The sequence below is a fragment of the Ascidiella aspersa genome, chromosome 5 (genome assembly GCF_963924565.1).
Source record: "Ascidiella aspersa chromosome 5, kaAscAspe10.2, whole genome shotgun sequence".
In the NCBI taxonomy this organism is placed as follows: Eukaryota; Metazoa; Chordata; class Ascidiacea; order Phlebobranchia; family Ascidiidae; genus Ascidiella; species Ascidiella aspersa.
In genome coordinates this window covers 32,113,505-32,127,400 of record NC_139451.1, presented here as the reverse complement: position 1 = coordinate 32,127,400, position 13,896 = coordinate 32,113,505, and the positions used below count along the sequence as shown (strand labels likewise).

The window sequence follows — 13,896 nt, the reverse complement described above, 5'->3', positions numbered from 1 at the left end:
GCACTGAATGTATTTAGGCTCCATTTCACTTTCACATTTTTGGACCAAATTCAGCAAATTTATGAAGTCTGTTTGTATTTCGACGTCAATTTATGACGTCATTTTTTTATTTTTTTGCCTACAGTGGTCCACGCGAGATGAAAGAAAATTTTAGGTGTCCACGGTAAAAAAGTTTAAGAACGCCTGTTCCCCATCCCCTGTCAAAGTCTCTTATTACTTATAATGAATCGCATCAGCACAATTGTTTTATTTGAATCACACGTGCTTGTTACGTCACAGAGACGGAGACATGGCGGAGTTGGTCGACTGGATGTCGAACTTCGCCTTTGAAGTCACGTGGGACGAGGTGGGCGTTCGTCCGCTAGAGGAGCGAGAGAGCGAAGAAATGGACTCTTATCGGTAAACAAATGGGCGTGGCAAGGGGCGTGGCAAAGGCGGCGCTGAGGGCGTTGGCTCAGTCTGTTTGATTCCCCCTGCCCGAGATCGTCAATATCTTTTACAAAAAAATCTGTCAAGAATATAATACATTTTGTCTTTATATGGTGCCACCTGATTAGCTTATTTAGAATTAGACAAATACTGCTATCTACAAAGATTAAAACAAACAAAAAAAGCTTTAACCTAAAAATTCATTTTTTTTTGTTGCTTGATAAAGAATTGCACAGCCAAAAAGGTCGAATAGATCGACATCATCTTAATTTTGTTGTATCATCTTAAGTTAATGTGACTAAGAAGTAATTCAAGCTATCAAGCTACATTACAGATCCAGGCATAGTGTACCCAAATATATTTTTATTTATTTAGAACTAATTTAACATTTTTTATACTTTAAAACAGAGGAGTGGTGCTCGCAATACAGAAAGCCTGGCAGTGCGCAAGAAAGCTAAAGCAGCTGACGCAATTGATGACGTCAGACGACAGCTATGACGTGTTGTCGAGCAAGCTGCCGGTCCACGTGGCGGCCGCGCGGGCAAAGCGGAAGAATACAGCGGCGGGAAAGCTGTGGACCAGGTGGGTTTAGGTATTCATCCGCGGTGGTCACTTTTGCTGAAGGGAGGTGTTACTACAGTTTGATTCCACTGCAATAGAACAAAAACATATTGAGCGCAGTTATTGTACATTTTGGATGGCTACTTTTTCTGGGAGCAGTTGTTTTGTTTGGGATCTTATTTTTAGATTCTGGGCGTTGTTTTAAATAATTAACTTCAAACTTTGAGAGTATAAGGCCAAACTTGATGTCAATTTCCATTCAACTTTGTAAAGTTTCAGTGTCCCATTTTGAATCACTTTTTCTCTGTTTTCAAAGCGATTAAAGAAATATTGATGAAGCCTTTGGGTTTTCAACCGTATTTCGCGGCACTAACGGACAGTTCCGTCCTTTTTCCGTCGCTCTCCACTGATCTATATTTTACTCGCAGCCACAAGTTGCGCAACAAACTCGACAGCTTCTGCAACCTTCGCGAGGGAATCCGCAGCAGCGGGGCAAAGAAGGGGGCCACTGACGTCACAAGTTTGCTCGAAATCACCCCACTTACGTCAGGTGCGACACCTAGCGGCTGTGAATAACTGTAATGTATTTTTTCCACTTTAAATGAAGCGGTTGTGCGCGCAGTGGAGTAAAGTTAAGCGGGTGTGAAATAGAAATATTTTTAACACAATTTCCAAAATTACTAATTCGTTGTGGGTGGCGCAATTACCCATGAAAACAAGTTTAGTTTGGTTACAACAATGTAATACTTTGAATTTACCTATAAATAATTGTGGTTGATGGTTTGGCCACTTGAAGGGATAAAGTTTATATATAAAAGCTCTCTTTCTCTCCCAAACAACAAATATTTTAAATATTCCACATGTTCGCCAGTGGCAGCATTTAAACTAAAATGAATTCAATGAATTAAAAAAAATGAACTTTAAAGGAGTCACCTTTTCATTTAAAATCATAATTTATTCTAAGACATTTACGACCCTCATATATCGGACGTTAAAAATTATATTTTTCTTTGGAAAGAACACTTTAACAATATAACAATGACAGAACACATCACTCCCCACTCAAATATAATTTGTTTTTAAACCAAAAATAACTCCACTAAAAAAATCAACTTTAAAAAAGTCACTTTTTTATTTTAAATCGTATTTTTAGGACATTTATTATACTACCAGACGTTAAACACTAGATATTTTCTTTCTGAAGAGCACTTTAACAACATAACAAGGATAGAACACACCCCATTCAAATATATTTTTACTGAGGGTTTCTATTTAGGGGAAGACCCGCTGGACAACCCCTACAAGGAGAGCGAGGCCCTGATATTGCAAGAGATCGGATCTTCCTGGAAAGAAGCATCCCGTGACGTCATGTATTACGCACAAGAAGTCATCTCCCATCGATTCACCAAGGTGCCTTGAACATTAATATCGCGCCCGATGCTGGAGAGGTATCGACCATACGAGGGGTATTGGTAAAATTTTGTAGAAAAAACCCTAAACATGAATTAGGACTGTTTATAAAAACAGATTAAACATAAACTCATTTGAAATGATGGTTTAGGCCAAAGGGTTCCCAAAAAAATTCGGGCGCTGGCGGTTTTTAAAAGGTTTGTTTTGCTTCCAAAAGTTGTTCAGCAGCAGATACGGAAACAAGAATCTTTCTTTTACATTTTATTGTCTGCGGGAGATTCCTTGCCTTCCAAGTGTTTCAGAATCACCCTAAACATGTCACGGATTCTTGTTGTTTAGGAAAACTGGCTTTTTCAAATCTTCCATTGGTGGGATTTGAACCATAGGGAGTCGATTGAAACTAACCCGTCCCGACTCCGACCAAAAAAATTAAACCCGAGTCCGACTCCCGAGTCGTGAGTCCAACTCCGGCCAAATGTGCGATTTAGTTGAGTTCTGACTCTACAGCGTGTGTCCTGCCCATTTACGTAACTAAAATAACTTGGGTTATTTAGCAATCCACTTATCAGGGTGGTGCATAATTCATTCACTCACAATACATGGTTGGAAAATATTCCACCATATGCTATTTTACAATTTCCATTTGGCGACCATATCAAACCGACTCCTCGAGTCCCGAGTCCGGCCCTGACTATACAGCCTTTATTTCACCAATTTACGTAACTAAAATAACGTGAATATTCAGCAACCCACTTAATATAAAGGTGTCGTATAATTTCAATAATTTTTATGGCGGTAAATCTGACAATGATATGAAATGCTAACTTCGACCTCTGAAAATGAATGTAGTATTCAATGCTTCTATTAGTTAAAGTTTTAAGGTATAATTTGTATGTAAATAATTAGGCAATTTGCTGTTGCATATTGAATTTTAAAAATATATAAAGGAAATCCATCAAGTTCTTCACATGGGTCAAAATACATGATCACCTCTATATGTTAAGTGAATACTAACTACACAAGGATGACGCTTACAGCAGTGTCCGACTGTTAAGGGCATTGCGTTGAAAAATATTATTTATTACGATATAATTCATATAATTTATCCACCCATAATACGTGGTTGGCAAACATTCCGCCATATGCCATATTTAGTTTCCAAATTTCGTACTGCGCATGCGCACGCCGGACTCGGGACTCGGGTAGATTTACGTAGTCTTACTCAAGTCCCGAGTCCGACTCCGCAGCCCTTTTTGAACTCACAACCTCGGTCGTACCACAAGGTATACAATCTAAACCACGTTGGTTTATGGTTGAAGAAATAGGACTTAGTAAAAAAACAAGCAAATTTTAGCAGAAGGTGTACTTCCGATTCGGTTAGTCGTTCCGGTGAACTAGGATACGTAAGCCGTAATCGTTGGTCGAAAAGCAGCTTCAGGAGGGCTAGATCACCGTTGTTAATAAACACATATGCGTGTGTATGTTTCATCAAAGTTATTTCCAATTCCCAATTCCTTCATTGATCTCTTCCCCTCAGAACTCTTGCAAGAAGAGGTTGGAGCGAGCTCTTCTCCTCTTGGAATTCATCAACGCTTCGATCGAAGGGAAGCTGATGGATGCAGAGAAGACGCAAGCCGCACTAAGGGAGACTAAGATCACCGTTGCAAGGTAACTGCGGGTCAATATCATTGGTGCAAGGTTACCAGGGTTCAATATCACTGGTGCAAGGTTACTGGGGAGCAGTGAGGTTACTAGGGTTTATGGGCGAGCTGTGAGGTTACTAGAGTTCATTTGCGAGCTGTGAGGTTACCAGGGTTCGTGTGCGAGCTGTGAGGTTACTAGGGTTCATGTGCGAGCAGTGAAGTTATTATGGTTCATTTGTAAGCTGTGAGGTTACTAGGGTTTATGGGCGAGCTGTGAGGTTACTAGGGTTCATGTGCGAGCAGTGAAGTTATTATGGTTCATTTGTAAGCTGTGAGGTTACTAGGGTTTATGGGCGAGCTGTGAGGTTACTAGGGTTCATGTGCGAGCAGTGAAGTTATTATGGTTCATTTGTAAGCTGTGAGGTTACTAGGGTTTATGGGCGAGCTGTGAGGTTACTAGGGTTCATGTGCGAGCAGTGAAGTTATTATGGTTCATTTGTAAGCTGTGTGGTTACTAGGGTTCGTGTGCGAGCTGTGAGGTTACTAGGGTTCGTGTGCGAGCTGTGAGGTTACTAGGGTTCGTGTGCGAGCAGTGAAGTTACTATGGTTCATTTGTAAGCTGTGAGGTTACTAGTGTTTATGGGCGAGCTGTGAGATTACTAGGGTTCGTGTGCGAGCTGTGAGGTTACTAGGGTTCGTGTGCGAGCTGTGAGGTTACTAGGGTTCGTGTGCGAGCTGTGAGGTTACTAGGGTTCGTGTGCGAGCTGTGAGGTTACTAGGGTTCGTGTGCGAGCTGTGAGGTTACTAGGGTTCGTGTGCGAGCTGTGAGGTTACTAGGGGTCAAATAGTGTAACTTGTTGCACAGGATGGGAGAGGAGGCGGCTTCTATGCAGAAAGAGATGGGAGAGACTCAAAAAATCCTGACCGCTGCTAGGAGGAAGATTACAAAGCAGAAGAAGCAGGTTCGTAACTCACCAGTCACCAGGGGTTACTAGAGGGCATCAGGGGTTACTTAAGGGCGCCAAGGGTTACTAGCGGTCACCAGGTGTTATTAGGTCTCAGCAGATTTCACCAGTGAACCATCAAGCGTTATGGTCAATAAATAGATTGCGGCATTCCTGCTAGAATTTTCGTTAAGTAGTTTATCTAAACATGAAGTCATAAAAAGCAAAAAAAAAAATAAAAAGCATCCTCTGTCAGTTCGTTTTTGTTGTTAAAGTTTTCAATTAGAAAAAGGAAACTCACAATGCAAAGCGCTAAACGTCTTTTTATCGTTCAAATTGCCCACTTTTATTTTCGAGCTTGCGGTGCACGACGCCCTAGGGCTAAAACGATTAAAAGGAAGTTATAAGATTCTAGAAACTTAACCAAATTCGCGCGTTCCCCTATTGCTTTAAAGCGGGCTATATGCCTGGAAAGGTAAGTCTGTTAGGAAATATGGAATATTCAAATGAAGGTGAATAGAAGTTTTATAGCTAAATCCAATTACGATTAATTTACCCAGCAAAAGAATCAGATACAGTACTATGCAAGGATCTGTAAAGTATACCTTGAAATAATCCTAAATTCAAAAAAGTACCATTTGGGGGTGATAGCCATGTGCCCCCTGGATCCACCCTGACTGCGATGAAGTGGTCAGTGTTAACCTTAGTGTTTATCTTATTAAACACTGCTCCTAGTGGCGCGCTTTGCCTAGAGCATATACGTGTCTCGTTTAAACGTGTCTTGTTTGCCCTTCATTTGAGACGCGCCTGTGTTAGTGGTAACATCTACTCTGTTGCGGTGTAAGTTAAGTTTTATATTTATTCTGTGTTAATTGTTATTAGTGTTGATAACTTTGTGTGATTCTATTTAAATAAGGAACTAAGGTTTTGTAACCATCGTTGTGTGTATTGTCTGTTAACTGATAAAGACTTCAGTCGACTTTAACTTTCAGTAAGTTTCTTGTTGCGCAGATGGAGGCAGCTCAGCGTGAGAATGAGAAGTTGTCGACCAAGATCGGCTCGCTCCACGACAAGGTTGATCAACTTACCAAGCAAGTGGAGGAGCTGCAAGATCTTCCCAACCAATCCGAGTTCGACGGTGAGTTGGAGCTTTAAACAGAGTATTTATTTTTAATAAAATAAAATAAAGAAAGTAAGAGTAAAGTAAAGGGTGAAGGGGTAGTGGCTTCTTCCTCCCATTGGCCAAAAAGGAGGCCGGGAATGTCTGCAGTGTCAGTAATGGTTTAGGCCCGGTCCTCAGGACAACCATTCCCAAAGGGAGATGGTGCCGCAACATGGAGGTAGGGCCCGAGTTATAACTGCGCGTCGGCAGAAGGTCAACGTTTTCGCCTTTTTGGTTGTGCTGTAAGTAATATTATATGTGTCAGTATAGGTCATAATTTTAGTTTTATACTGGCCAAAAAAACCCGGTTTTACCCAGGAAAAAAATGCCAGGACACAGACCCCACAGTGATCCGGTTAACGACCACCGTCGGGTAAGTATGCTTCAAACCTGGTAGGCCGTGTAATGCCTGGGATAAGTGAACAAATTTAAATCGCTGTAACTGTGACTATATGTCAGTGTTTGTCCCCCTTTCATCGTTTATAGAGTTCGACGGTGAGTTGAACTCTAACCATGTAAGCCGTGTAATGCCTTGGATAAATAAACAACTTTTACATCTCTATTATTTCAGTGGTTCTTAACCGGGGTGCCGTGGCGCCCTGGTGTGCCATCTCTAATGCCCAAGGGTGCCGATAGGTATTTGAGAATTTTTAGGAATCTGTTAAGGTGAATCGTTAGAAATGGATAATAGCTTGCGAGCAGGGCGGATATTCCGTGGGTGCTGTTATATATAGACGAGATAGTTCTTTCATATCACGAGAAAGGGTGAATGAGATCTGGAAATAAATAATAGGGGCGAAGAAAAACTAAAAAAGTTTAAGAAGCTCTGCAGCATACATAAATTCGATTTATTCGTATATACCCCACAGTTTCCTTAACCTTTTAATAAATCTCGCTTAAAACCAAGCTTAACAAATCTAACCATTTAAACATACAGCAGTCGACAAACCAAAATAAATGTTTCGTCCCGGCCCATAGAATGGGAAGTTTTCATAAATTTTCCACTTACTTAGAGCAGACCCAACCGGTCTTCAAAAAACGAACTTTGACATTTTCAACGTTTACATACTTTTTATTCATCTTCAATATCATAACGAAGTTGAAAATAAATAAATAGTATTTCGAAACATTTAGAAAAATGCTACCTACTTCTATATGGGCTTTGATATTCTTACTACGTCGAAGCAAGAAATGTTATGCAACAAGTTTTCGTTAGCGTAACCACGATAACAACCACGTGGTGCGAAAACACGTAATCGGTGAACCGTAACTGCAAGGCGCAGCAACAATTATAACAATATACAGCCCTGACCTTGACAATCGCCCTGTTGACCTTGCAGAGTGCAAAGAGAGACTGGATGAGCTGGAGGAAGAATTCACGGAACTTGAGGCTGAAGCGGATGAGCTGAGGGAAGATCTCGGCGCTAAGACGCAGGAGTGCGACACCCTGCGGAAAAAGTAAGCGCTAATTTATTATCGAAACAAATGTTGGGTCGGGTCAAGGGTACTGTAGGCCCTATTTGACAGCTTATATAAAACGATTTATTTATCTACTCACAAGGCACATTGACTCGACTCAATCATTCATTTTTAAGCAAATACTGTACTTTACTGGTACTGGGTCTGTATCACTAACAGCGATATAAAAATTTAACCCAAACATAAATTAAGGGCCGAATTAGTTCCAGGGCATAAGGCTATAGTATGGTTAATTCGGCACTGGCACTACTGCTAAATCGCTTTGTTTCATAAAACTTTAAAACTAATCTCTTTGATATAAAACAGAGACCCTTTCCTGAAGTTTAATCTTTAGACGAACATTTAACCTTAAACAAAGCAAACATAACCTAACATATGACACTAATGCTTAATAGAGATGCTAAAAATATTAGAGACCCTTCTGTAGTGTTTACAAACTATACAGTATTACTTGATTTCTATGTAAACATCACGTGACTGTATTGACCACGCCCAGTATTATTATGTATCACGTATTATTAATTCGGATAAGCACGAACAATAGCGAAAGCAATTAAGTAAACCACCTTGTGTTATGTCTAGTCTTTGACACAGAACTAGACAGTGGAACACTATGCCTTCTGCTAAAAGTCCGACGTGGGCAAACGTTTCTTCCTGTGTTTACTTAGAGTTTTAGGTTATGTTAGCTTTAAGTGTCCTACTTCCGCGATTTGAACCCGCAACCCTCATACTTGTGACGTAGACTCGAAGAGGAGAAGGACACGAGCGCGAGCCTGGCTGAAGCTGTGACGTCACTGGAGGACGAGATCGAGAAAGCGAGCAAAGATTTGAAGGAACAAGGAGAGAAGTTGTCGGCCCAGGAGAACAACATCATGTCGCTGCGGCTCATGGTTTACTACAAGGACGAGGTTAGAGAAAAGTGGTTGGTTGGTTGGTTGGTTGGTTGGTTGTATTTTCAATTTTGGTTTCTTTGATGTTTTTGTTTGTTGATTGGTGGCTTTGTTGTTGGTTGATTCTTTGTTTGGTTTGCTAGTTACTTTGTTGATTGCTTGGTTGGTAAGTCGATTGATTTGTTAATTGTTGTTTGGTATGTTTGTTGTTTGGTGGGTTACGTTGTCGGTTGATTTGTGAGATGATTTCTTGGTTTGTTTGCAGGTTAATTATTAGTTACTTTTTTGAATCGTTACTTTGTTGGTTGTTTATTTTTTAAACTACTTTGTTGGTTGGTTTGTTGTTTTGTTAGTTGTATTTTTTCTGACTGTTAGCTTTGGATGTGTTTGCTTGCGCCTCTTTAATCGACTTATTTGATTAATTGGCTCTGTTTGTCAGTAAGTTAAATAAATCGCTTATTGCCAAATCTATTAATTGCATGCCCAGTTTACAATTACGTTACAGCTGTTCCACATATCGTTACCATTTGAAAGTCGTTGTCTTATCATTTACCTGTGAGGGCGAAGAGTTATCTTGTTTTAATATTTTGCCATTTAGAATTTTTTTTACAGTTTTTTCCAACTTTTCAACACGAAATTTGTCTACTTTTTATAAACAACGTTTCTAGTTCTTCCGAAATCTTTAATAGTTTTTTCCAAAATCTTTAATAATTTATTCCAAAATCTTTAATAAGTTTTTCCGAAATCTTTAATAATGTTTTCAAAAAAGTTTAAAACATTTTTTCGTCTCAGGTGATCCGTCGACTGAAGCAGGCGGCAATCGATTTAAAGTCAAATGAAAAGCAGCAAAAAGTCTCCCCCAGAAAACCTCCCCCATCCCCTGATAACGTCACAGGAATGTCAGCGGAGTCGGTTGTGTCCCAAGCTCCTTCCACAAAGACTTCAGGCGCTGTGCAAGAAAAAATGACGGTCAGTGAGCGTTTTTGTTTTTATTGAAGATGTTCCAAATGAAATTTTCTGAACTATTTATGTCTTTCATTAGCCCTTTTTTTCCTTTTTTTTAGTCGTAATTTTATTTTTATTTTAATCGTTATTTTTCCTTTTTCTTTTTTTTCGTACAACTGAAATAAAGTAAGAGTAAAGTAAAGGTTAAGGGGTAGTAGCTTCTTCTTTCCATTGGCTACAAAGGAGGTCAGAAATGACTGAAGTGTCAGTAATGGTTCAGGTCCAGTCCTCAGGACAACCATTCCCAAAGGGAGATGGTGTCGCCACTTGGAGGTAGGGCCCGAGTTATAACTGCGCGTCGGCAGAAGGTCAGGGTTTTCGCCTTTTTGGTTGTGCTGTAAGTAATATTATATGTGTCAGTATAGGTCATAATTTTAGTATTTTACAGGCCAAAAAAAAACGGTGTTATCCGGGAAAAAAATGTCAGTAGACAAACCCCACAGTGACCCGGTTAAAGACCACTGAAGCGCTTGATGCTTCATGTACGCCACACCACCGTATTTTCCTTGCCCTGGGTAGAAAATTGCCGAAGAACTTTTTGTTATTTCTGGACCTTAATCACTTATCACTAAAATTTTCCTCCAACTAAAAAAGTTTTTTTCCTCCAGCGCCAAGTCTCGTCCCAAATCCACCAGGTGGCGTCAGCGGTCGCCGAGCCTGCCAAGGAACCGGAAGTGGTTACGTCATCGGAAGTGACGCAACAACAAGAAGTGGCCCTCCGAGCGGAAGTGAAGAGCTCAAAGTACTGCGCCCAGCAAGAACAAAGCGAGCGATTGACAAAAGGTGATAGAAGAGCTCTTTTTTAAATACTACATCAGATTAGTCCTAAGTTTATTTAACTAGGCCTCGGCCGCCATGGTGTGAGCCACGGTGAGACTTGGACAACAAGATTTATTGTAGCTTTTTAAACTTATCTTAGAATTAAAATTAGAGCATTTTCGTTTGATTAATATAGTTTTGAATTAGAGTACCGAATTTCTAAAAAATCAATTTTGAACTAGAATTACATTTAATTATACACAATTAATTTAAATTAAATCGCAAATTATTCTAATATGAACGTGAATGGTAAATATTTGTGTGCTATATTTTATGCTTTTAAGACTATAAAAGCTAGAAATAAGTCGTTCCAAAAAGGTGAAATGGTTTTTTAACTAGGCCGGCTACGGTGGGTCTTTGGGGCATATAATGCCAACGGTAGATAACTCCTAATTAATTTTTAATCTCGGTTGTATGGGCTTCGATATTCATTCTACGTCTTACTAAAACCTCCAACCACGCTGGGTCTTTCCAGCATATAATATTTTAATTATTCTTTAGTTAAAATCAAATTTGTTAAGTTCAATAGGCATTGAGAGTATCTGTTCCTTACTGCTGTAAATTCAGAGTTTTTCTACCAGCATATGATATTTTAATTGTTCTCCTATTAATATCAAATTTGTTAAATTTATTTGGGCTTGAAAGACCTCTCTTGTTACGTTCTGTTAAGTATTTTTCCAAAAAAAGAACTTCCAAAAAGGTTAAACGGGGGGTGGAAGCAAAGTGTTGATGTTCTATTGGATTTGGGCCATCAGAAATTAATAGTTGAGAATTTACAAAATGTTTTTGTTTATTGTCTTTGTAGTACATTTTATGATCTTTATGGCCACATGTGGTGGTCCTTGTGCTCCATTTTATTGTCTTTATAAACAAGATAATTTGTGCCATTAGGTCCACTTCTAGTCTTTGCAGTCTATTAATGGTCTATTTGTTCAATTTGAAGTCTTGTCATCCCAATAGATGTCTATATGATCAACTTGTAGTTGTTGCAATTTATTTGATCAATATGGTCACTTGAAGTCTTTGTAGTCCATTAGTGGTTCATGTGGTCGACTTGTAGTCTTTGTAGTCCATTAGTGGTCCATGCCGCCAACTTGTGGTCTTCGCAGTCCATTGGTGGTCCATGTGGTCAATTTGAAGTCTTTGCAGTCCATTAGTGGTCCATGTGGTCAATTTGTAGTCTTTGCAGTCCATTAGTGGTCCATGCGGCCAACTTGTGGTCTTCGCAGTCCATTGGTGGTCCATGTGGTCAATTTGAAGTCTTTGCAGTCCATTAGTGGTCCATGTGGTCAATTTGTAGTCTTTGCAGTCCATTAGTGGTTGATGTGGTCAACTTTTCGTCTTTGTATTCCATTAGTGGTCAATTTGTCTATTTGCAGTCCATAGTCAAGTTGTCTACTTATAGTCCACGGGACATTATAGTGTCACGTGATGCGCTACTGACACAGGTAAGACGTCGTCTCCATGGCAACAAACGACGCGCGTGCTTTACAAACCGGATGAGCGGGAGGAATTGATCGAGAACGCTGAGCGCGCTCAAGTTCAGCTCAATGACATGCGGGGAAGGTTGGATCGGATGAGCCAAGGGTACCAGCTTAAGTTGAAGAGCGCTGTTGACCAGGAGAGACACAAGTCGGTAGGTCAATGGTTCGAATTCCACCTTCGCCTAGCTGGTAGTTAATAAAATTAAGTATAATAATGATTGCGGTAATTTTAGAGTGCTAAATGACAAGCAACGTTTAACGCTCTACCCTTGAAATGTTACTGTTTTCCTTTTAGTATTTTCAATAATTAATTTATTTTACCAACATACTTGGGTACACTATGCACGGATCTGTAATGTAGCTTGATAATAAGTTGCAAAGCCAAAAAGGTCGAGTAGATCGACAGCATCTTGACATCAACTGAAGATGATACAAGCTCGTATCGAAACGTCTTAATCAAGATGCATTTTCTCAATTTCGGCTTCGTCTCTAAAGCATGCACTTCACTATTTACTTAACTTTTACTTAAACAAAGGGGGTGATCTAATAACTCATCCACCCACAATTCGTGGTGGGTAATATCCACCACCGTGTTGCACTTTTACAAATAAGAGTATGCGGTCTCAATGGTTTCTAATTGGGTACTTCGCATGACTTTATCGATTCGCACAAAGCGAAAAAAAGACTTTATATTGTTTAATTTTTTTTTTACTCGATGTTGCGATGAGACGCAATCGTCTTTGGGCTAAAACCATTTTTTAAATAGGATAGATACCAAAAAATCTATTATTTTGCATTTTTTAATTAGAACAGCCCCAAAAACTCGGGACTCGAGTAGTCACACGTAGTTGTACTTTATGAACCAACTCCGCAGCCCCGTTGATAAAAATTCCTATCGAAGCGTGTTTTTGTTGTTGATTTATTCGACACACTTTGCTTTGTTTTTCATTTTAAAGTTCTAAATTAAAACAAAAAACAGAAACTGAAAAAATGGAGAAATAACTTAGGGTTCTGCTCAAAAAAACAAAACAAAACGTTTTAGTTTTACAGCTACTTTAATAAATATTCTGGGTTTCTTTTTAAAAAAAAAAGTTAAAAAAAACTTATTTTTATTTTACTAACCACTTTGTAGCTTCACCATCTGCGACATAAGTTTCTTTCTGAGCCTAAGTTGTTGCCAATTACTTGCTTGTGCAAAAAATATGTTTTTTTGAATGAAAGTTGTTTACTTGCCTTTCTAGTCAAGTTGGTTAGCTTATGTTTACGAAAAGCTTAGGTTTCCATCAGGTGGTTTTAGCTTGTTGTTTAAGAATTTTTTTTTAAAGATTGGTTGTCGATTTGCTTGGAATACTTGGCTCTGGTTTTCATTCTAAAGTTAGATATTTATTTAGGTTCTTGAAAAAATGAAAAACGAGGAAGAATTGCAAAACCTTTGTTTCGCCGTTTGTGACGAAACAATGCGAGTGCAGAAGGAGATGAAAAAGTTCAACGAGAATTTAAGCGGGCAACTGAAAACACTCATCGGACTTAAAGGTTAAAGGTCAAATAAATATATGCAAGTCAGTGCGGTTTAGGTCGTGTCAAGGTCAAATAAATATATGCAAGTCAGTGCGGTTTAGGTCGTGTCAAGGTCAAATAAATATATGCAAGTCAGTGCGGTTTAGGTCGTGTCAAGGTCAAATCATTGCCAACAAAACATATTGACACTGATCCAATGGATTTACTTATTCCATTTTGTATTGCAAACATCAAATTAAAAGTTTCGCAGAAACATTTTATAAAAAAAAAACAGTGTAGTAATTATACAAGATATAGTAAAACAGTAACGTAATTCTACGAATAAGGCATTTGTCAATCTTGTTGAGTTAAGTCAAAAAATGTTCCAAGTCTAGTCAATTTTTGGGCTTAAAGATAATTCAGAACGGTATTTGGGCACTAAACAAGTTTTTAGCATTATGTAAATCTTAAAGGAAACTACAACGTTCTTGGTGATTGATACAGCGATTTGCAAAATAGTTAGTTTTTTAGGTCATTTTTAACACTTATTTCCAACTCAATTAATTTAAAGCA

General features: G+C 39.0%; 1 protein-coding gene across 1 annotated transcript in view; it reads left to right on the top strand.

Annotated features, from left to right (window-relative positions):
• Nucleotides 1–13,896, top strand: part of LOC146146374 (uncharacterized) — a 37,144-nt gene that overhangs the window by 4,904 nt on the left and 18,344 nt on the right. The window contains exons 4-16 of the mRNA XM_083390736.1: nt 280–399; nt 838–1,011; nt 1,419–1,540; nt 2,267–2,400; nt 3,938–4,068; nt 4,909–5,005; nt 5,999–6,125; nt 7,490–7,607; nt 8,371–8,536; nt 9,311–9,487; nt 10,132–10,306; nt 11,791–11,978; nt 13,218–13,359. Of these exons, the coding sequence (XP_083246862.1) occupies nt 280–399; nt 838–1,011; nt 1,419–1,540; nt 2,267–2,400; nt 3,938–4,068; nt 4,909–5,005; nt 5,999–6,125; nt 7,490–7,607; nt 8,371–8,536; nt 9,311–9,487; nt 10,132–10,306; nt 11,791–11,978; nt 13,218–13,359 (1,871 nt within the window). The remainder of the gene's footprint in view (nt 1–279; nt 400–837; nt 1,012–1,418; nt 1,541–2,266; nt 2,401–3,937; nt 4,069–4,908; nt 5,006–5,998; nt 6,126–7,489; nt 7,608–8,370; nt 8,537–9,310; nt 9,488–10,131; nt 10,307–11,790; nt 11,979–13,217; nt 13,360–13,896) is intronic.